The 24,878-nt window shown below is 37.4% G+C and overlaps 1 protein-coding gene across 2 annotated transcripts in view; it reads left to right on the plus strand.

The window, feature by feature from the left end:
- Positions 1-24,878, plus strand: part of KLHL1 (kelch like family member 1) — a gene marked incomplete at both ends in the record, with an annotated part of 238,023 nt that overhangs the window by 157,977 nt on the left and 55,168 nt on the right. For both annotated transcript variants that reach the window (XM_084276570.1, XM_084276571.1), the window contains one exon: positions 11,212-11,398. In XM_084276570.1, coding sequence (XP_084132696.1) covers positions 11,212-11,398 — 187 coding nt within the window. The remainder of the gene's footprint in view (positions 1-11,211; positions 11,399-24,878) is intronic.

Below are 24,878 nucleotides of genomic sequence, written 5' to 3' on the forward strand. Positions count from 1 at the left end.
ATGAAAGTGTTACAAGAACTGGACCTAAAATGGAGCCCTGAGGAACCCCACTAGTGACTGGCCACCAGCCATATGTAACCCCATTTGTCATCACACTCTGGGCCAAACCCATCAGCCAATTGCCCACTCAACACATTATAGCTTTGTCTAGTTGTATACTGGACATTTTGTCTGGCAAAATACTGAGAGACACAGTATCAAAAGCCTTACTGAAATCCAAAAAACAACCTCACTATTTTGTTTACCTAATAGTTTCAAAAGTTTTAAAATAAGGGTAAGAAATTCAAACATTATTAAACAATTAGTCTTTATAACAAAAGCATCCATCAGAAGCAGGTCTGAGATTACTCATTTTGTAAAAAACAAGTAGTGGGTTTTAAGTGAGTTTGTTTATTCTTCATGTTTTCAATTGAGCATAAATAGCCTACCTGGTATTTCTTAAAATAGGTATATATAGTTTTAATCAGAATAACAACGAATTACATTGAAATCTGCATTTATGATTGTATTTACAGGCATTTTATGCAATTGTCTTATAGACAGAAAATATGAAGAGTCAAACAACTACAGTATGCAACTCAAATACTTCCATGAATATACCAATACAGTGATGTAGAAATACTGACTTATTTTTCTACTAACCTTAGGCAGCTAAAATAATTCTTCTAACTGTAGTTTTGCCTAAAGCCACACATTTCCCCACAGCTAGACCAGCAAAAGTAAGACACAGTAAGACTCTGAAGGTGGACTGAGAACTCTTTTTAAGTTTCTAAACAGTATTTTTATACTTTCCAGGAAATCATGCAAATCCTTTATTTACTTTTCATTTTAATCTGTACAAAGAAAAATCATGACCTTATATTTCAGAAGCCTCTATTCTTTCATGGTAGCTGCATTACTATGATCATCAACAATAAAAGCTGTACATGGAAGAAGACACATAAAAGAACAATGATGGCTAATCAAATATATCTCTTGAAAGCCATTCAATATGCAAACTTCAGGTCATTCTTTCTTCAGATTTTTGTTTCATATGGTAATGTGTTTCTCTGACTCAAGGTTGTCAAGTGACTTCAGACACATTTTCGATCAAGGAAGAGACTTAGAGGCTTTGTTAAAGTGTGCCATGAAAATCCACATTTCATTTACTCACAGTTCATTTAAAGGATTTTAAGCCTTTTGTTCTTCTGCTATGATTATTAATACTTTTAAGATAAGGCTAATGCTGTGTTCCGCATAACTTTAACATGTAAGTTTCCGAGGGCACAGGACCCTTCAGGGTTGTTTATTTTTTACAGGGAGAATGCATCTAGAGTCTGGGATAGTATTTGAGAGCTGGAATCTGCTTTATGCCTATTTAAAATTAATGTCTGTGAAATGAAAAGTTAATGCTATTCAAGTTATAGAATAATTATGTGTTATTGAGGAGTATTCAGGATTCTAAATCACAATAAATAGACATGGGCAGATAGAGACCACATAAAGCATATTTTTGAATGATGCTATGCCCCTTGTGGCAGCAACTGTCACTTGGAAAAAAAGATTAGAACTCTTGCCTGTCCTTAGTATCTTTGGTGTGCAGGGAACACTTTTTCACTTTGTTCAGTTTTATAGCCCTGACACCTGCCCTGGAAGAAATAGAGATGAGTCTTTTCTTTTTAATTGTAGGAATCCTGTTGTGTTTCCTCATCTCCCCTTTTAGGTGATAGTGACCAAGGCACACACAGAGGTGTTGAAAATGGAGGTTTAGTTCATCCTGACTGAAAAAAAAAAAAGTTACATCTCACACTTTCTACGAGATGGGAAGCTGTACCTAAATATCCAGAGCACGTCTGAAGAAGCATGTGCTTCTTCAGAAGGACAAGGATACTATGAAAGTTTTGATGAGGCAGCTCTCTGGTTCTTCCATTGTTTGGTAGTCTCTTCCAACAGTGGGGTGCAGGAGAAGGGAGAGTCATTATTTCCTTCATAGGCAGGTAGCACCCTCTTTTTCCCTAGCAATGGCTGAATTTCATAGATTTATAGAATCTTTAAGGTTGGAAAAAAACTCTAAGATCATCAAGTCCAACCATCTGTCCAATATCACAATGTCAACTAAACCATGTCTGCATGTTTTTTGAAAACCTCCAGGTGACTCAATCACCTTTCTGGGCAACCTGTTCCAATGCTTGACAACCTTTTCGCTGAAGAAATTTTTCTTAATATCCAATCTAAACATCCCCTGACAAAACTTAAGACCATTTCCTCTTGTCCTATTGCTAGTTGATTGGGAGAAGGGACCAACACCCACCTCACTACAACCTCCTTTCAGGTAGCTGTAAAGAGCTATAAGGTCTTCCCTATGCCTCCTTTCTTGGGGCTAAACAACCCCAGTTCCTCCAGCTGCTCCTGATAATACTTGTGCTCAAAACCCTTTAGCAGTTTCATTGCCCTTCTCTGGACATGCTCCAGAACCAAAATGTCCTTCTTGTAGTGAGGGATCCAAAACTTAACACTCAAGGTGCAACCTCAACAGTGCCCAGTACATGGATACAGTCACTTCCCTACTTCTGCTGGTCACACTATTCCTGATACAGGCCATGATGCTGCTGGCCTTCTTGGTCATCTGGGCACACTGCCAGTTCATGTTCAGCCAGCTATCAACCAACATCCCCAGGTCCTTTTCTGCCAGGCAGCTTTCCAGCCACCCTGCCCCAAGCCTGTAGTCCTGCATGGGGTTGTTATGACCAAAGGGTAGGACCGGGCACTTGGCTTTTTTAAACCTCACACAATTGGCTTCAGACCATCAATCCAGCCTGTGACATGGTCCTAGGTGACACACGTTCAATGGGGGAGAATGGGACCTGTCCCATCTCTCACACTATCATTTATTTAGAATGTGTGTGATTTAATATAATGTAAATCAACTAATAAAATCATAAATACTCTTACCTGTATCATAGCTCCTAATCTATGGGATAAAAGAGGGGCTGGAGAAGATCTGTCTAGTAGCAGCAAAAGTTGAGATGTGCCCCAAGCAAGGAAGGTGGGAGCCAAGGGGACTACAAGGCAGGTAGCAGTAAGGGTGGAGTCCCACAGTGTGCCCACTGTCAGTCACTGCACCTATACCAAGCTCTTGTGCTCATGAGATTTGTTTTTCCTTTTGGAAGTACTTAAGTACTTTTCACTCTAGATCTCAAACTGGCTGTGCTTCAGAGAGATGCAGCATGCCCATTACCCTCATCATTGTGTTGAAAGTAGTTCAAAATTACAGCCAAAAAGGACTTGGTGTGGGTTTTAATTGGGAAAAATGAGAACTGTGATGACAGAAAGTTACTAAACATTCTCAGGATATTGGTAGTTTGAGAAGTTCTAGCATTGCTAGAAGTAACTATGCTGAAGTAGCACTGACATGGGTTGTCTGAGAAGCGACAGCTCTGTGAGTTTCCTCATATTACAAAACCCAGAAATCTTCATTTAACATTAGATCCAATTCTCTCTTAATGAAGTATGTCATAGCCATGAAATAGCAAGCTGAACATAATATGGTTTCCAGGGAAACATCCTTATTAACTGGATTTCCTGATCAAGTGCATCCTGATTTAATAAAAATATATTGACTATTTTTATGTAATAAGGAAAGGTAACTATGGAGTAAAAAAAATTGAAGAAGATTATTGAAACCTACAGAGCATGAAACAGTCAGCTTTTTTTTTATTTTTTCCCTAGGATGATTTTCTAATCAGAAAGATAAAGGGTTTCAGCCTTATTTGTGGTTGGTGCATGAAATCTCAGAAATTGTGGAAAGTAGAATATTCACTGATTATCACTTCTTTATTTCAAATACCTGGAACTCAAGTAGAAGATCTCATAATTTTGTGGTTTAACCCCAGCCAGTAATGAAGTGCCACACAGCTGCTACCTCACCCCTCTCCCCCAGAGTGGGATGGGAAGGACAATGGAAAAACAAAAACTCTAGTGGGTTGAAATAAAGAGAGTTTGATAGGATAACAAAGGAAGAGAATAATAGTGATAACAATAGCAATAATAAAACAAGTGAGGCATAAATACAATTGTTCACTACATGCAGAAGGAAAAAAAACAAAAAAACCCAACAAACAAAAAAACTGATGCCTGTTTCTGAGCAGCAATCCCACCTCCCAGATAGCTTACCTAGTTACATATATATATGTGGAACATGATGTTATACAGTAGGGAGTGTCTGGACAGCTTGGGTCAGCTGTCCTGGCTGTGCTTTCCCAGCTTCTGGTGCACCTGGCAGGGTGTGAGATGCTGAGAAGTCCTTGACTTCGTGTAGACACAGCAACCACCTATCAAAAACTAAACACATCAGTGTATCAACATTATTATCATACAAAATCCAAAACAAAACACCATGCCAGCTCCTAGGAAGAAAAAAATCAACTATCAGCAAAAATCAGGACACAGAGATAGAAATATTTGCTGTAAGAGCCTAGGCACAGATTGAACATCAGAACAGAGAAGTAGCTGTTTGGATAGGAAGTCACCAAATATGACTGTAGGACTCTGATCATTAGAGATACAAGAAGCTTGTCATAAAAAGCCTCATCAATTCCCTTAATTCTGTTAAGCATTAGAAAGTACAGGTAATAATATAATACCTTCAAATTTTGCAAGGGATACTGGTAATTTGATTTCTCAGCTTCACTGTGCTTGTATTTTGTTAAATTAACTGTTGACATAAGATACTGTTTGGTTCAATAGTCCTAAATATATGTTAAATCATTTTGCAAGAGAAGACATCATCCTGCCTAAAATATGGGCTTGGTTTGTCTTCAGGTCTTTGATTTTTCATCTGTTGAGGTGTGTGCTAAGAACTTAAAAAAAAGAAAAAAAAATCACCCAAAAGATATATTAAAAATCTTCTGAAATATAAATTAACCTATTGTTTTATGAAATATACTTAGTACTGTCATTTGTTAGCACACATTCATATTCTTATTTAATAACATCAGTTGCATAATAACTAACACCAGAACACTCAGACACATATACACACAAATCCTTATCATATCTAACATACAAACTACTTGCTTTAATTTCTTGATAATCTGAAGTCTCTGAGTCCTCCCACTCTTGTCGTGGGTGCCAAGATTATAATTGTACCCTCTTTGGAAAGTTATTGGAAATGACAGTTTAAATACCTTCCTAAGGTTTGTATTTTCCTCTGTGCACTAAGAAAGGTAAATAAATTTGAAAATAAATTGGACTCTAACCATAGATTCAGTTTTCATGTTGCTCAACTTAGATTAAGAAACACAGATAAAACCCCCAGTGATTATTCTACAATGTTCTACCGACCCTAGCTCAATAATATTAAATGTAAAACCAGAAATGCTGTGTTTTGCATAATAATATTACAGCCAATATGAAAACAAGAGCTATGAGGAGAGAGAATAGAATCTTGGTATTTAAATTCATGAAGTTAGACATGAAGGTAGTATGTATTAGATAATAATGCAGTTCAACAATTATAGCAGAGTGATAGACACTTTAATACACTTCCTGATAAAATTTTAAAGGGTTGCTATTTTCATCAAAAATAGAAGATTTGGGGAACCAGATATTTTTCTCTGAGTAAAGAAGTAGATATCAAAGTTTAAGAATGTTTTCATGTGTAACTTTATTTCACACGCAATTAATTTTCAAATATTTATATCAAGCAATTAACCATATACAGTGACCCCTTTTTAAAAATTTTCCCATCAAAGATGATAAATGTCTTTGCTGGTGTTTGCATGTGCATATTTTTGTAATGCCTGTGCCTCATGCTACTGTAGTAAAAATCTTGACAACCCAACATCTTGAGTGTTCAGCCACAGATCATCTATATTCCAGATGAAAGTATACATTGCTTTACCTGACCATAGTATTAATGCCTATTCAGGGAACTTGTTCCAAAAGAGACTTTTTCTTGTTAACATTATCTGAAATCTAGACACAGGCAAGTGTGTAACAGAAGCCTTTAGTATAAGATAATTATGTATGTGATACTGGCTCCCTCTTTCAGAACTTCTGACATCAAAGGAATATGGCCTTAGAGTATGCAGTAGAAACTAATTAGTTTAAAAGACACCTATATGATAGGGAGATGCCAGAATGAGAGTTTGAGACAAATTTAACAGAGCAGAAGTTTTAATTTCAAATCTTTCATGTAACATTTCACTGAGGCTGAATTCATATTAGCCAATCTCAATTTTTTTGTTTGTTTTTCCAGTCAGTTGTTTAATATTCTGCTGGTGCTGTTTCAAAGATGGTTTAGTAGTTTCTTAATACAGCAGTCATACATTTATAAAAATGAGTACAATAGATGCTGTTGTTTTATTTGAAAATAATAGTAAATACAGTTTTGGAAAACAAATATATGGAAGGACTTCTGTGCCTCATTTTCCATGCAAGATAAGTGCTTGTCCCACCAGGCATAGGTTGCTATGACAATTTTCAGAAACCTAATCTCCCTAAGTGTATTAAGGTGTATGAGCCATACGTTACTGGCTGGGAGGAAAACCTTCAAACCTCATGCCTTCATTTGTTGTTGCATTAATCCAGATTTGGGACATTTACAGCAATTTATTCAGAGATTCTGAAATATATTTGAAGTCCCAAAAATACGTCGATACATACATTTTCTACCTCTTTGTTACCTATCTTTTCCTTTCATATATTTCTTTTTACTTTCACAATTGTGGCATCATTTGTGGTTGATGCATAATCTGTTGCTAACATTTATATAAAGCTATTTACCTGGACTACATTCCGTGACTGACATTTTCTGAAAACATTATCATCAAGGCTCATAGCTGTGGTTTCTTTCATGTTTTCACTCTTCAAACTTTCTTCCGTCTTACCTGCTAAAACATCATTGTGTTTAGTCCACAGGTTTGGTGACCAAAATAAATGTTTTGTGTCTGTTTAGCCTTTTTAATTGTACTTTTGTGACAGCATACATTTATTATACCATTTACTTCCTAAGCAGCAGAACACATGAGTATTAGTATTATTACTTAGTATTGCTTAGTACTGCAGGCTTATTATTTATGCAGTCCTTGTGCAAACTAATAAATCCCATAATATATTTTGTATTACCTGTTCCCTCTGCAAGCTTACAGATTAGACCAGAACAGAGTAGAAGTGTTTCGTTTGGAAGATACCTCCAACAACCATCCAGTTCAACTGCCTGACCACTTCAGGGTTGACCAAAACTTAAAGTATAAACACTGACAGGCTTGGAGCATTGACCACACCTCTCTAGGAAACACATTCCAGTCTTTGACCGCTTTGTAAAAAAACATGTTTCCAAACCTCATCTACTGTTTGCTGTGAACCTCAGAGCTTAATGTGCATAGTTAGCTTTCCTATTCTCATGCTTTTAGCCTTACTCTTTCTCTCTAAAACTAGCTCAGTTACTTTGTGATGAAATATTTCTGTACCTTTCTGTATCTCTTCCTATTTTTCCCACTGCCTTTTTAATGAGGTTGTGATTTTTTTGGTTGCTTGGTTGGTTGGTTTTTATTCCCCATCTGTTCTTCTTTTTCATGGTATAGATATAGGAATATTTTATCATAGCAGATATCCCGAAAGTTGGGCAGAGCCTAATATGATGTGTACTGTCATCTGATATGTGCCTGCCAGGGGTTTTCAATGCATAACAGACAGCTTAAAATGATGACTTTTGGTAACTAGATGCTAGAACTTTAATAACATATAGTGGATTTCACTCATTTTTGCCTAGAACTTCATTGCAAATCAGTGTGACTCAAACTATCCACAAGTTTTCTCACTCATTATTGATTAGTCTTTGGAGGACACCACCTAGTCTTGCTAATTCAGGCAGATAGCTGCAATTAAATAAAAATAAAAGTTAAAAAAATATTTAATTTCATCATCTACAATCTGTAGAATTTTTGTTGGAAGAGAAAATAATGAAATAACCAGTCTTCCACTGCAATGCAGAGTCTCCTCAACTTAAAAAGGTGGCTCTGCCATTTAATAGAAACAAACTTTCCAGATACAAGAATTTTTACCAACTTTCCTATGGACTACAAGTAACCAAGGTAGAGACAAAAAAATAAGTCCTCCTTCACTCTGAAAAGTCTATGATTGTTAATAGCACAATTCTTACTACTCTTATAGTAATCTTTCTGCATTGCCACATAGCTTTTGTGCACATATTAAATCATGAGTAGCATTTATCAGAATCAGAACTACGCAATCAGCATTACTAGTAATTCCATTTCTACAGTTTTAATGTACATAAATTTAATGAAATGTTCTTGGAGGATAACGATAAGTAAATACACAAATAAAATTAAAAGCCAACCTTTCACTTTATATTTAAGAATCATAGATTCAGCATTAGCCACTTCGATTCAGAAGTGATATTTTGGGTCTATGAAATACGTCTGGAAAAGTCAGTTTCAAGATCTGTAGGAGCTAAAAAGACAAAATCAAAAGTTGCAAGTTACTAGAAAAGAAAAAGATAACAAAGCAGAACACATCATTATGCTGCTACAAAAGTTCATGGTTCACCAGTATCTTTAATAAGGTGTGCAGTTCTGGTCCCTTCACAAAACATATCTAACAAAACAATTTCAGAAAAAGCCAGCAAGGATGATAAAAGATATATATAAATAGCTGAGACTCCTTAAAAGGAATCTAGCTGCCTGGGTTTAGGCAATTGCAAACCAGTTTGCATTACTTTGCACGTATGTGTCTGTAAGGGACATACCTCCTTGTAGATGCTGGCAACTAAATTTTTCTGCCTTCAGCCACATCCCTGAAAATGGTTGGATCTCCCAGATAGATGTTTTATGAGATCTAGAAATGTAGGAGACTGTACAGATATGCTGCCATATACAATAAAACCCTGCTCTAATTTGATAGTCAACGGAATATAGGGATTAGCATCTAGAGGTATTACTCCATGGCCTAAACATAAACATCGAGAGTTTGTTTGAATTCAAATGCTTTAGAGTATCTGAGACATCTACTTGGGTCTGGCAGATACAGCACAAAGCCTGCATAATAGTAGCACTCTTGTCCCAAAAGTAGGGTCATTGCCCGGTGTGCAGTACATCCATATAGACACAGAGCAGAGGAATTGAATTTATTCCATGTCTGTGCAGAGGTGGGCACTAGGTGGCAATTCCACAAAACTAGCCCGCTATCACACAGAATTTGCAACCTATTTATCCTGTTACAGGGTGAGAAAAACCCAGCTAAATTTACACTAATTGGTTAGTAATTACCACACCATCTATTATTGCTCAAGCATATTCAAATTAGTATGCCTGATCCTTGAATGTGTGTGGGGGTCATCTGAATAGTCCTTGAATTGGGTGGGTGGTCACAGTCTTCCCCTGCAACCTTCACCTTTCCCCCAGCTTTTATGGACTTCAGGCCTCTCTGGCAATGCCCCAGCTCTTGCACCTGCTGGGGCAGAATGCTTCCACTTTATCAGCCTTCCAGCTCTTCTCCAAAGATACTTTTTACCCAAACATGTTTCTTATCAGTCCTTCATCCCTTCTTCAAGAGGAGAGTTGTTAGTGAAGAAAGTCAGTACTTTTAACCCTAAACAGTGTCTAAGCACTAGCCCAAACACGTTTTTATCCCTGTGAAAATTTTACATTTTGGATATCACTCTTCTGTCCTGATGTCAGTAAGATCACAGAGGTTAAGCAGGTAGCTTATTCCAATGGAATCCTGAAAATTTACAGGGTGATTTACAGCACCACAAAAGCCAGTAGAAAGATAGATATAGTAGTGTCGTGGTTTCACCCCGGCTGAGGGCCAAGATCCACACAGCTGCCTGCTCCTTAAAGGAAAAGAGCAGGTTAAAGGGAAGAGGGGGGGGGGGGGGGGGGGGTGAGAAGTAAGGGAAGGGAAAAGGAAGAGGAAGGGGCAAATAACCCCAAAATCAAGAAATTAAGAGGCCCGTGGGTTGGGATAAGGATAGTTTACTAAGATAACAGAAAGATACAATATAACAATGCTAACAGGACTTCAGAGCAAAAATATATGCAGCAGTTGATACACAAGGCAGTTTCTCACCAAACCACACAACTCAGGCCGTGCCACCCAGAGCCGTCCCAGAACCCGACCTTCCCCCCAAGAACCGCGCGTCCCGGAGCCGCCCCAGGCCTTCCTCCCGTCAGCCCCCGATATCCTGGGCAGGACGTAACTGGCGTGGAATACTCTCTTTGGTCAGTTGGGTCACCTGTCCTGGCTTCGCCCCTCCTTTCTCATGAAGAGCTGAGAAAGTCCTTGGCTGTCTGACAGCAACTAGAAACATCAGGGTGTTATCAGCACTACTCCCATTTTAACTCTCAAACACGGCATTCCATCCGTTGTTACAAATGAATTTAACTCCATTCTGACCAAAACCAGGACAAGTAGATAGATATAGATATAGAGATAGAGATAGAGATAGAGATAGAGATAGATAGATAGATATAGATATATATAGAGGCAAGTGAATCAAACACTGAAGACTTGTAGCCTTCGTCCTTGGAAATGTAATAGAATATTCTTTTAGCTGTGTGTGCTAAACATATTTTGGTAACCACTCATATTTTTTATGCTAGTTGCAATGATAGGTACATTATCTGGATAATTAATCTTTCATATTTCCAGTAATACAAAGAACAATAGATTGAAATCGTGCACAAAATTCTTTTGTAGGGTTTTTTTGTTGTTTTGTTGGGGGAATTTTGGGTTTGGGTTTATTTTGTGTTTGGTTGGGGCTTTTTTTCCTTTGGTTTCTTTTTTAGAAATAAGATATATTCCTGTGAAGTTTAAGTTACAGTGCTGTAGAATGTTGTTAATGTTATATGACTGCAGTTCAGGATTCTTGCAAAAAGATGTCTTCTGGATCCTTTCAGTGTTATGTTGGAAACCATCAAAGATACATCAGGCTGTAGCCTGCAAAACAGTAATTAATTTGTCTTCATTAAGAGAGTAGTAAGATTGTGGTGTTAAGGGATGGTGAAACAGTGATCTAAAAGTTGCCTAAATGAATATCTATTTCCTGTCCCTACTCAAAAAAAAAAAAAAAAAAAAAAAAGGTGCCACACAAACCCCTGTATTCTACAATGAACTGGTATGACATCCGTTTTGTGATCATGTCTCATTGCATGGTATTGCTTTTGAGGATATTCTAGCATGTTTGATTCATGACCATGTCATTCACAGATCTTGGCTGACCTAGAAAACCATGCGCTTTTTAAGGATGACCTAGAATGCCAGAAGCTTATTCTGGAGGCCATGAAATACCATCTTTTACCAGAGAGAAGAACTCTTATGCAAAGTCCAAGAACTAAACCTAGAAAATCTACAGTTGGGACACTTTATGCTGTTGGAGGAATGGATAACAACAAAGGTATTAGTGGGTATTTGTTACTTTATATAAGTTATATTTTGCATTTTCTTTATTAGAAAATAGTGAAGTAGCTTTCTAACCCAGGACTGGAGTGGTGGTGTCTAAGTCAGTCAAGAAATGCTGCCAAGAGTTTTGGTCCAATTAAAATCTACTTATATTTAAAGAAAAAGAGAATACTTTGAGATAAAATAGAGTTTTGAGTTCATTCTTTGTTCAAATGTGGTATAATTCCCAGAAATTATTTTAACAGAAAATGTAACAACTTTTATTTGCCTTAGTTTTAGCTTTCTAGAAATTATGTTTCATTTATGAGTCAGCAAAATATGTATGCGTAATTTCTGATCAATGAAAAAAGGCCATTTAATGCACAGTGTATTCCATCCTTAAGTAGTTGTCTGACACGTTATGGATGACTCATGTTTTTCTGATGCAGAAATTTATCAGTCATCTACAGAAAAAGCTTAGACAAGCTTAAACTAAATTATTACTTTGTCAACAACTAAAGGAAAGTGGAATTATCTCGACTTTACTGTGAAGGAAAGTAGGAAACAGTGGAAATTATATTAAATATTCTGTTATTATTTGTTGGGAATGATAATTATGTGCTTTTATTTCTGATAAATAAGTATAACCCAGTGATTTCTTGAATGAAGTAAAATGTTTGAACTAAAAGCTAACTGTCATAAGCCTGTGCACTAGGAAAGGCTTTTATTCTTTTTACTTGATATTCACTAACAATTCCACAGTGTCGTATGTTTTCATGACAATATTTAAACTGAAGAATACGCCTTCAGAAATATTAGTTCTAATATAAAATAAGCTGCACTTAAAGTAAAATTAGATCTTCAGTATTCTGCAACTCTGTTTCTAATTGTAGTTATTGCAGTTCTTTTACAAAATAGCTTCAGTCAGTCCAGTGAGAAAGATGCAACATCACCACTTGTGTGTGAATAAGAAATGTCAAGAGAATAGAAAAAGGTGCAGGAAATAAGCAATACATGTATTTTCTTTTTATAGCTGCAGACTGATTTTGTACTAAACATTTATGAAAGTCTGTGAAGGGTTTTGCATTTGCGTGGCAAGGATTTGGTAGTGGGGAGAGGCTGCAGGGTGGCTTCTGCAACAGGTGGCCAGAAGCTTCCCCCAGGTCCAACAGAGCCAATGCCAGCTGGCCTCAAGAAGGACCTACTGCTGACCAAGGTCGAGTCAATCAGCAATGGGGGTAGTGCCTCTGTGATAACATATTTGAGAAGGGAAAAAAAATCCCTGAGCAGCAAGGGGGTTTTGTGGCCAGAGAAAAGATGTAAAAAATTTTGAGAAAGAAGATGTAAGAAACTGTACAGACACCAAGGTCAGTGAAGAAGGAAGGGGAGGATGTGTTCCAGGTGCCAGGGGTAGTTTTCCCTGCAGCCTGTGGAGAAGACCATAGTGAAGCAGTTTGTCCCCTTGCGGCCCATGGAAGATGATGGGGAGTAGAGCTTCCACATGAAGCCCCTGGAGGACTCCACACTGGAGCAGGTGGAGGCAGGTGAAGGATGCTGTGACTGAGTCAGAAGCTCACACTGGACCAGGCTACTGGCAGGACCTGTCAATGCATGGAGAAAAGAGCCCACACCAGAGCAGGTTTGCTGGCAGGACTTGTGACCCCATGGGTAGCCCACACTAGAACATCCTGCTGAAGTACTGCACCTCATGGAAGAGATCTCCCCTGTCTAGCTGAGGAAGGGAGTGATAGAACAGCTTTTTGTCCTCTAGTCAGGGTCAAACCACCATACCCAAGCTGGAGCAGTTTGTGTGGAAGAGCAGTCTATGGGAATGACTTGCATTGGAGAATTTGGTGGAGGACTGTCTCCTGTGAGAGGGACCCCATGCTGGTGCAGGAGAAGAGTGCACGGAGACCTCCCCATGAGAAGAAAGGAGCAGCAGAGACAATGTGCAATGAACTGACCACAATCCCCATTCCCTGTCCCCCTGTGCCACTCAGGGAGAGGAGGGAGAGAAATTGGGAATAAAGTTGGGCCTGGGAAGAAGGGAGGGGTGGGGAAAAGTGTTTCAAGATTTGGTTTGATTTCTTATTGCTATGCTGTTTTGATTGGGTAATAAGTTAGATTTATTTTATTCCGTGTTGAGTTTGTGATGGTCATTGGTGAAAGATCCCTCCCTGTCTTTGTCCTGACCCATGAGCCTTCCATCATATCTTGTCTCCCTTGTCCAGCTGAGAAGGAGAATGATAGAGCAGCTTTGGTGAGTATCTAGCCTCCGGACAGGGTTGACCCACCACAGTGTAGCTAAATCTTAAGCATGAATTTGCATAGTGAGTATTGCCTTTGGATTGTAAAATACCCAAATTACAAATATCCTCTTGCTTAGGCCAAATGGCAATGAACACTTTAAGTATTCAGGTGGTGAGAATAACTGTAAACCAAATTTAGTTGCAGCTGTGTTTGTTATAGCATACTATACAGCTGTGTTCCTGCTTCACATAGCAAATCAAATATAGAAATATTAGGAAGACCACACAAAGCATAGCAGTCTGGTGAGAATCAATATGCAGCCTCTTTTGCAGAGGCAGGTCAGGCAGAAGCGGTTTATTTCTGTAGCAGCAGGAGAGAACACAGCATGACAGAGGTTTATCCATCTGCCAGTATGAACTCCAACTGGAAACAGAAGCACTAGGGCTTATATACATTTACAGCAGATAAAAGCTTCTTTGAGAGGGGATGTGGTGTACCACAGCAGCATCTGTGTAGAAGACTGGTGCAGCTGATGTAACGTGTGTTCCAAATAACTCAGCATCTTTAGCCATGCAATCTTCAATTGGATTTGCTCCGCCTATCCCTCTTATGATGCTGCTGTGGCCTTGGCTAGCTTTTAGACCCAGTGAGGTTTGCTTCTATACATCAGTTCAGGATACCGGGTGCTGGTTATGTGAAGAGTCATAGAATTGTTTGAATTGGAAGGGACCTCAAAGATCATCTAGTTCCAAACCCCTGCCGTGAGTCACTGGGAGATCATAAATTAGGTCTCAGTATTTGGGTCATGACATGACGCTGATACTGTATTATCTCTCCTCTATAATAAACAGCTTATTTTTTTCCACAAATTTCTCCACTGAAATGCTGACATCGATGACTGCAATTCATAGTGATGTATTTTCAAGGCCTCCTGGTGTTTGCTACCAAGTATGAAACAGTTACATATAAAAACTAAATGAGCTATGCAAATTAGAAATTTATTAGCTAGCATATAAAACAGTGGGTAAGTGCTAGTATTATGAAAGTATCTGAAGGTTATGTGACCCAGCACATAAAAAGTAACCAAGCATGCGAAGCAAGTTTGTTTTGAAATCTGTCCTATAGTTATCTTCCTTTCTGTAAAAAAGAAGTGATAATTAAACTCCAGCAGCCAGTGACTAGAAGTTTGCCTGACATGAAAAGTTAATGCAGCGTAGTACTAACTGGATAGAATTTAAAGGAACAAAGTTAGATCACTTCTTCATAATTTTAATTTCCTAAATGTACAAAACCTAATTTAAATCCCTCTTTCCACACACACACCTTTGTTTATTCATTCAATTAATTGGAAAGGCACATACAAGGAGCAGATTTTCTCTGTGTGTTTACATGAATAGATTGAGATGTATTAATATTTTTGAGATATATGCTTTTAACAATGTTCCATTCACCTTATTCATGTCATCACACTGCCTTCAGTACTTTGTATTATCAAGATTTAATAATCTAGTAGCATACAAAAGTTGTCTAAGTGCACAGGTAAAGGAGGATGCTAGGCTGAAATAAATGAGTAAATGCAAGAAGAGGACACACCAATTTGTAAGAATGATGAAAAAGTGACTTCATGCAGCTGTCTTGGAATTCCAAAACCAGAACAAAAGCCATGTGATAGAACATAGAGTATGCGGATGATGTTAGTGCCATGGAGAATTCTTATGAGGAAAATGTGCTTGCACAGCAAGAGGAGATTGGTGTAAATTATTCAGCAGTGTTATGTTGATGACAGAATTCTGAATGATTTCTCATGATGTCCTCTAACCTGTCTCACTACCTTGCAGGTAGAATTATAAGGGACAAGGAGAATCTGCAGGAAAAAAAAAAAGAAAAAAAAATTAAAGAAAACAAAAGTGCCAGGGTAACCATGATCCAAAAAGTACTGGTATATATTACATTTGAAATAGTCCTACATTCGTTCATTGGATTGCTAGATTAGTTTATTATTTACTGGATCACAGTCTTTAAGTAAATACAAATGAAAAAGAAATGAAAAATTACATGAGCAAGAAACTCTTCCATAAATATTTTACAGGTCATTCAGAAAGAGAGGGAAAAGTTGATATACTGAAATACTGATAGTAAACATGTTTTTCATTAATCTTGTGGTTAGATATAAAAACTATCATAAAAATTGCTCTGATGGTAAAAAAGGTGATGTGCCCCATTGGTCTATATCAAGCCATATTAAAATTACTTTCATTATTATTTTGATACTTTTAGAAAGATCTTTGATGTCACCACAGATATATTAAAAATCATTCTTTAGAAATGTGAAATTTTGAGGTCTCCAGTAATTGTTCCTCAAACTCACATGTTGCATATTTTGCCTTTTCTTTAGTTGTTTTCAATTCCAGTAGCTAATACCACAGTCAATGTGAAGCTGGAACATAAAGTGGTGTTGTTATTCATTAAATAAGTAGATGTTCACGAAAGATGAACTGAGAAGGGAGAAATGGACTGTTCTTTTTGCAGTCCTACTCTTTTTATTGATATCATATATCTGTCCTCACCAGTGCTCTGCATGAGTTTCTGCTGCCTTTAGTGTTGGTTTGTTTTCACCTCTGTTTTCCATGAGGACATTTGTTATGTAAAATTAAAAAATTATGTAGTCATAGCCTTAAAATACCTCCGGAGGATGATAAGCCAAAATAAATTATGCCTCTGACATTCCAAGCAGCTGTCTGCCTACGTCTTTTATTCAAATATCTAAAACTGTCCTCTTAAATCTTTCCTTCTCTATTTAAGTATCAGTTCGGTCTCAGCCATATGATTTCATTGTTTTCTAATATCATGAGTGATTTTACTAAGATGGATAGTTGACTGTAATGTGATTTTTACTCAGTTCCATGTAAGATATTTTAGTGTTCTTTCTTATACTTTCTGGAGTCTTTTTTTTTCTTTCTTTTTTTTTAATGAACACATTTAGGGTTTGTTTCGGTGTTTTAAACATAAAAATATGTTTTGGTTTAATGCAGTGTTTTCCCAGTCATTCTCTCGATACCAGTGGGAAAAAAATATAGCATAATTTATTTAATTGTAAAGTGCACTAATAAGTGATATTGCATTAGCTGTAGGTTAACACTGTGTACCAATGATCATCTCTGTTTTCCTTTTCTTAACTTTTTTTTTTGAAGATTCAGCAGGAAAAGAATAATGGAATGCATAAATAGGAACAACAGCAAAAAAATATGTCTCTTATTAGAGTCATCAACCTAGCATAGTAAGCAGGTTGTCATCATGGTAGGTTTTCTTAAGAAAATTAGAATACCAAAGTAAGAGGCAGGCAGGATGTGCAGAGTGAAACCGGATTTATCAGTATCTATATTGCAAATGTGCATCAAAACTTGCTTTTCATTTTCTCTGCTTAGATGGGATGGAAGTTAGTTGTTCATAATAAAGAAATAAATATGCCACATTTTTAAAACAGAAAAACAGGCAAATGATTTTAGGACCCTTAGTTTATTCATTGAAGAAATGTATATTTTCAGTCATGTTAATATATTCCAAGAGTTCATCAGTTGATACTTGTTTGATAAACTGCAAAAGGAGTATTATTTTTAATTTCATCCACGCAATAATAAACTGAAAATGGTTTTAACTGTCTTAATTCCTAAGAAATATATATGCCATATTTAGCTGGCAACACAACATTCCGTAGAAAGGAATAATAATTAATTAAATAACATAAAGTAACCTCATGAAGTTCAACATGGGGAATTGCAGACTCCTGCATCAGGGGATGAACAACCCCAGGCACCAGTACATACTGGGTGCCACCCAGCTGAAAAACAGCGTGGCAGAAAATGGCCTTGGATCCTGGTGGACACAATGTTGAAAAGGTGAAAACAGTGTGCCCTTGCAGCATAGAAGGCTAATGTAGTCCTGGGCTGCATTAGGCAAAGTATTGCCAGCAGGTCAAGGGAGGTGATCCTTCCCTCCTGGTCAGCATTGGTTTGGCCACACCTTGAGTCCTGTGTCCACTTCTTCGCTTCCAAGTGCAGGAAAGATATGGAACTGCTAGAGACTCAAATGAAGGGCCACAAAGGTAATGAAGAGACTGGAGCATCTCTCTTTTGTGGCAAGTCTGAAAGAACTGGGACTATTCACCCCAGAGAAGAGGAGGCTCAGGAGGGTCTTATTAATGTGTATAAATACCTGAAGGCATGGTAGAAAGACAACAGAGACAAGTTATTCTCAGTGATGCACAGTGGTAGGACCAGAGTCAATGGACACAAACAGAAACACAGGGGTTTCCCTCTGAACTTTTTTACTGTGAGGGGTGCCCAAGCCCTGGCACAGGTTGCCCAGAGAGTTTGTGGAGTCTCCATCTTTAGAGATATGAAAAGAAAGTCTAGACAACATGCTGGGCAATTGGATGCAGGTTGCCCTGCTTTAGTAGAGGGTTTGGACCAGATGACTTCCAAAGGTCCCTTCCAACCTCAGTTGTTTTGTGATATTTTGATTCTGCGATAAGATCGCATAATTTTAAAGGTGGAACTTGGTTAAGTACTTCACCAGAGGAATGTGAAATACACTGGCTAATGACTGATGAGACAAATGTGTAAAATCACAGTAAAATTCTCTTCTTATCCAGTTCTTATGAGTATTAAAATTACTCTTTGCTTCTTTTCAGTCCTGTGAATTTCAGTGTGTTCCAGAACATTCAGCCTCATAGGCTAAATCACAGTTACAGTACTTTGATTTACATGTGCATTTCTGAGTAGAAGAAAAAAAATCCAGATTGTAACACCATCTGGTAGTTTTTCAGTGCTTATTTTACATAACTTAATTTCTGGCATGTTTTCAGTGTATTAACTTCTGAAATTGCTGATTCAGTTGCAGCTTGAAATAAAGAGAAGAACCTGAAGCAATCTATTCTGAAGCCTGCAAGGCTTCAAACACAGGGCAAGAGACAAAAGCATCGCACAGACGACAAATTTCATCATCCCACAAGCTCCTCACCTTACCAGTCTGTTACCCTTATACTCATACCTGTTGCTACAGCCTATTGAGTCAAGCAGACAGCACAAAGAGACTGCTGCCTTACAGGGAAGATTTAGGGGATTATTCTCCCGATAACAACCCTGTGTCCTCCCTCATTGCTTTCCTGCTCCTTACTGACTTTATTTTCTCACATCTCCGGTGCAGATATTATTTCACTGATAAAAGCACACAGAAAAAAAAATACGATCTAGAGGGTGCATGCATATCAGCTTGGTACATTAGAGAACCTCTATACCATCAGAAACCTTAGCTTTTTTTAAATACACTGACTAATTTTTGTTCCCTGATCACACAGATTTCATTAGTAGTTGTTCCTACTGGGATTGGCTTTGGAGTAAACCAAATAGTTTCTTCCAGCACAAATCCTGGATGTTGTTCTGGAGTCAGTTAACTGCTGGAACCATCCTCAGTAGCCTCTGTGGCTGAGACCTCAAAAATGCCGTCAACCTCCTGCCCTCTACAGCCATCCAGCTCTATCTTGTACCTTCAGACACCTCATAAATTGTAATGCCAAATTCTAGGAAATGCTCAAAAAGACTGTAGTTTCAGGCATAAGAATATCCAAGTAAGCTTCCATTCAGCTCTCACCTGATTTTTAACATTATGAACTGGAAAAAACAACAAACAAATTTATCTCTTTGGACTACAGAAGGCACCATATAGAGCCCAATGAATACTGAGCATTAGCTGGCTCCTATCCGTTACAAGTTAGGGATAGCACCCTTCACAACAGACTGACCTTAGAGGGAAGTAATTGAAGCAAAAAAAGAATCTCCCAGGACCTGAGCCAACAGCTAAGCAGTGTGGATGAGCAGCTGTATGACTATAATGATAAATAATAAAAGAAGTCTGAGGGTATTGGGAAATTGGTGCTGCTGCAACACCAAATTTCTCAGTTCACATAGTTTGAGCCATATTATGATCAAAACAGCTTATTGATTTACTTACGTTGCATAATTAAGTGGCAATCAGATGAACTATCTGTTTAGGATCAATATCAGCCACACCCAGATAAACTGCAGTTCTAAATACAAAACACAAATTAACTTCTTCAAATTTCTGAACAGCCTTCTTGAGGAAATCCCTAAAAGCTCTAGTCACAGACACACACGTGCACAGACATACGTGCAGAGAGATATATGCAGCCCCTATCTCATAGTTCGTGTGGGTCTCCATTACCAGCTTCCCAATAGTGGGAGCTCCTATGGATGCCCACCCCTTCTGCAGGAGATACAGTTGCCTCAGCATTTTCTGCTGTCCACATGTTGAACTTCTCTTTTTTATTGTTAACACTTTATTTTCACAAGTTCCAGTGGGAATGGAACTGCTTTTCAAGAAAAGGTATGTAGCTTTTGTTGATGAGCAAGGATAGACTAGCTCACTGTATGATATAAATCATAATTAAAATGAATTTTTTTAAGTTCTAGACTAGATAAAGATGTAAAGTAAAACATAAATATTTTATGTTATGAAACATAAGATTGTATTATAAAACAAAACAACACTAAAGACATTACCTAAAGTGACACTCTAAAAGCTGTCATTTCTGATACTCTTTAAAGTAAAAACATTAGTGGAAAAACCCCTTGTATTAGTTTTAGAGACTTGTGATCATATTTAATAACTGAATATTCTCAAAGGTTTTCTAATTTTTGTACATGTCATTTTATGACAAATCCTTATGATATTTTAATATTTTTTCCACTCCAAAAGAGTAAGAATTATTATATACAAGTTTTATATTTTTTGAGTGCTTAAAGGAATTTCTTACAGTCTAACTAAAGAAGAGTAGTGAACTTCTACCCTGTTTTCTATATACCTTATTCTTTACAAAGAGATTCTCCTTGATATTTGCGTCAGTAACCTATTTAGGTCACATTTGTTCCACATGAGTAACTATCTTTTCAGTTCAAACTGTGATGTTGCAGATCACTAGATCAGGTCATCATTTTGCACCTATTCATAGCAGCATCTCTAAATCTTGAACAAAATGGTCAGAGTACACGTCAGCAATAGCTTTAGTGTTATTCTGCTTTAGTAATAGCAAAGTCATCAGAAAGTCTTACAGAGAAAAAAAAAAGTTGAAATTTTTTGAAGATAAATGTAGAACTCCTACCCTTCTTCATGGCTTTAAATATGGAATCATTCTACCTATGAGAAAAAAAGAACCTGTACTGTGGAAATATCTACATTGAATGCAAGGGTTGGTTTGGAGGAGCAGGGGAATATTTAGGGATTTGTATAGGTTTCTGAAACAATTTTCACTTTGCTTATGCCAAAATCCCTGCATTTATACTCAACTGAACTTAATATATGGCTTTGGTAGTCTTCTTTATGAAGTTTATCTGACTTCATATAGCTTTGCTCGGGTTATACAAAAATACCCATTAACATCTTTGGAAGATAGATTCTAGATGCTGCTGCATTTAACTTAAAACCTTGAGCTACAAATAATCTTGCAATACATTTATTCTTTTTCAAGCAGTGACCTTTTTATATGATTAGTCTTCAATCATGAATTATGTCAAAAGATGAGAATGGCAATCAACTTTATACAATTTTTTTTATGTACAAAATATTATCAAGGAAATGTAATATGCTTAACTTCAGAAAAAGAGTAAGTGTAATAGCAAGACAATTTAAAGATCACTTGAAAAGGTTTTACCAAAATGATTTCACAAGTTTACTAATTATTACTAAAGCTAAAAATACAAATTTGTATTGTGCAATGTGGTACTGTTCACAGCTGAAAGTAAAATTGTGAAATCCACTACTTCATTGTTTCATCAGAAACCCTGGACAGGAGAATCACGTTTGCTACATGCACATAGGAGTTGTCAGCAGCAGCTGGACCTTCATACACAAATTCCCTGATCGACTACAGTACTTTCATTTTTAGTTTTCTTTCTTTGTAAATCTCTCATTGCTTCATAAGCCTTGATTATTTAGAACTTCCAATGCCTACAAATCTATGCAGAATACAAAGAGAGAATCTCATCCAGTACCCAACTGAATGATAAAGAGAATTTCAGTAAAAAAAAAAAAAAAGTTAAAATGCATCCAAAGCATGAAGAAAAATCCTGAACTTGTTTGAAATAAGCTGTGCAGCCACAGTCATGGTATAGGTTTTTCAATTTACCACACACTGCTGTTTATCATGCAGGTAGCTATTAAATGAATTCTTTTTAACCTCTCTGTCTTTTTCATATACTCCATCATCAGTACTACTCACTGAATGAATTCAGGCTTTTTTAGAGATCTGTCCATCTGAAAAACAGTGGGTGTGCATGTACCTATGTGTAGCGGAATTGCCTGAGTATTCTATGTATTTGCTTTTCTTTTTTATCATTGCAGTTTCATATCTAGTATCTTAAAGATACAGTCTAATAAGTAATATTTTTCCATTTTACTGTTAAATGAAAAAAAAAACATGCTGGAATGATATATGAGTGAAATAAACTATAATCAAATATATTTTAATGTAATTTCAAATAATTTGTATATAGTTAGTCATATTTTAATTTGGTCCTGTGTGTGTTTTACCTACATTCTGGATTCCATCTGTTATGTTTTATAGGAAAAGATGTCTGTCTCTGCATAATCAGCACATACGCTACAGCCAAATATGAATACTGATTTTGTTCTCTAGTTTATCTTCACATTAAATGTGTATCTACTAGTTCTTTAAAAAAATATACTATAGTATCTTCTTAACTGGTTCTTTCCGTCCTCCTATTCTTGGGAAATTGCATTTTCCCTTGTTTCCATGTAGTTTAATCATCATTACTTCAGTTTGCCCATGGAGATTAGAAAAAAAGGAGTTGTTTACAGATTTCTAGCACTTTGAAGGCATCCTTTTGCAGCCTGTAGGGACTGGGGCAGGCAGTATTAGCTAATGTTACTCATTTCTTTGAGTCTTCACAATTTGAAGTTGCTTCCTTTAGAAGTTGGCTATGCCGTGTCCTAAAAGTGACAGAGGAGAAGACTTCCTGATCTCAGCTGGGATGTGATGCTGTACTGGGTTTGCATGGCAAAATTTTGGTAGTGAGGGGGCTACAGGGGCACCTTCTGTGAGAAGCTGCTAGAAGTTTCCCCTAGGTGATAGAGCCACTAGACAAGGCTGAGCCCATCCGTGGGGTTAGTAGTGGTAGTGCCTCTAGGATAACATACTTTAAAAGGGAAAAAACCTGCTGTACGACTGCAGCCAGAGATAGGAGTGAGAATATTTGAGAGAAAGACCTGCAGACACCAAGGTCAGTGAAGAATGAGGATAGCTTGGTGGGCACCTGGTGTCCAGCAAAAGTCAACCCGCCACAGATGCTGTTAACTTTTGCTTGTCACTGGAATTACTTACCTGGCTGATTGACTGTTCCCTCACTGTGTCACAGCATGATTGTTTAAAGGAAGTTGTTTGACACTAGATACTGACCTCACCTTACAAGTGGTGAACATGAATGTGAATAGGGAGAGGGTTCCTTCTGTCTTTCTACTGGATGCATCTGTTTGGGGCATACTCTGTAGTCCATCCAGATCTCGTGCAAAGAATGATTCACAGTTCAAGGGTGCATACCACACCACAAAAACAGCCTTATGGCCCTGAAGTCTAATTATTTGTTTATGTATGTAGCTGTTCAGAGTTAATGAAGTAACATGAGGCCAGTGTCACAGACATCTGGAATTGTGTTTTTATGTCAGGTTTTAGAAGCTCATAATTGTATGGAGGTGCTAAAATCCTTTAAAAAGCTACTGCAGGGTGGAAGGAATCAAACATGTTGCATTCTCATCCTGTCTGCCGGTGAGGAGTGGATCCTGAAGTAAACACTGTACACGGACATTTATTCCATTTTTGTTTTATTTCTCCCACTGGAACCTAATAAGGATCAATTATGTATAAAATACAAAAATTTAAGAACTGGGAGTGAGCTGGGGACCATTCTATTTGGCAATATAGATGCATCATGTTAATTTGGTTACTCTTAGATACTAGCTGATAAATGACTGGTTGTAGACACGAGGCCAATGTGATAGTCTTACAAGCCCAAAGTCCAGGGTTTAAGCACAGGTTAAGCAAGTCTTTTGTGGTGTAAAAGTTAATCCTACATTATCTACCACAACGCTCCCAAGCATCTCAGTCTTTAACATGTTATCCTTTTGTGTATGAAAATATACTTATCTCTTTTTATTTAGCGGGAAACTCAAACACAGAAAGCGGAAAGAAAATTGCCATATTGGATTTAGGTACCAAAATGTTAAGTGTGAATATATTCTATAAATAAGTGTCTGCTTCCTAGAATGGATCCCTGTGTGAAGTGCTTTGCTTCTATTTCCAGGACACAAGAAGAGTAGGCTGAGTGAATGGGAACTGTGAACATAAGTGCATATATCAAGATGCTGTCTAGAGCTAGTTGAAAGGGAGAAGAGGCAGAAGTCAGAGATGTCTTAAGTCACACGCACTATGAAACTTTTGGGCTTTCCTTATGTTTCCTATCCTTCACCCTCTCCTCCACTCTCTGCTAAAACTGAAAATAAAACTCACAGTTGTTCTGCAGAAAAGATTGACTGCAAAAAGTATGTATATGGGAACTGTAGGATAATCATTGTCCTCAAACTGTTGATGCTTCTCCCTGCTCCTGAATATCTTCATTCCTTTGTGAAATAAATAAATATGTTAATGAAAGGCAGAAAAGTGACACTTCTAGAATAGGTCAACTCTTCATAGACACAGTGGGATTCAAACCTTTATACCTTGGGACCAGATGAGAAAAAGACATGTTAGGATAATGGCAAGATCACTGCTATTTGTGTCTTATTCTATTCCCTGCAACACCCTATCTTTAGGTCAACATAAAATTCTGATAAAATGTATTTTCTTCATGGACTACCTACAATCTTTTCTCCCACACCGATGTCTCTTAATCTCCTATGTATTATCCCACATCTTTTGTCCCTCAGTTACATCTTTGGCTCTATTTCTTCCCATGTTTCTCTCTCTCATCTGACTTCTATTTATCCCTTGAAACTGTTCTAAAAATTTACAATGTATAGGTAGTGTGAGGTGGTGCTGTTATTTTAGAGAGTGTAGATAGAGAACTTCAGAGGAGAAATTATTGTCTCCAGAGTTTGGGGGGGGTTTTTCCCTCCAAGAGTCTGAGGCAATTCCAAAGGCAGCTTTAAAAGGCAAAATA

The sequence above is a fragment of the Gallinula chloropus genome (genome assembly GCF_964237585.1).
Source record: "Gallinula chloropus genome assembly, chromosome: 1".
Lineage (NCBI taxonomy): Eukaryota > Metazoa > Chordata > Aves > Gruiformes > Rallidae > Gallinula > Gallinula chloropus.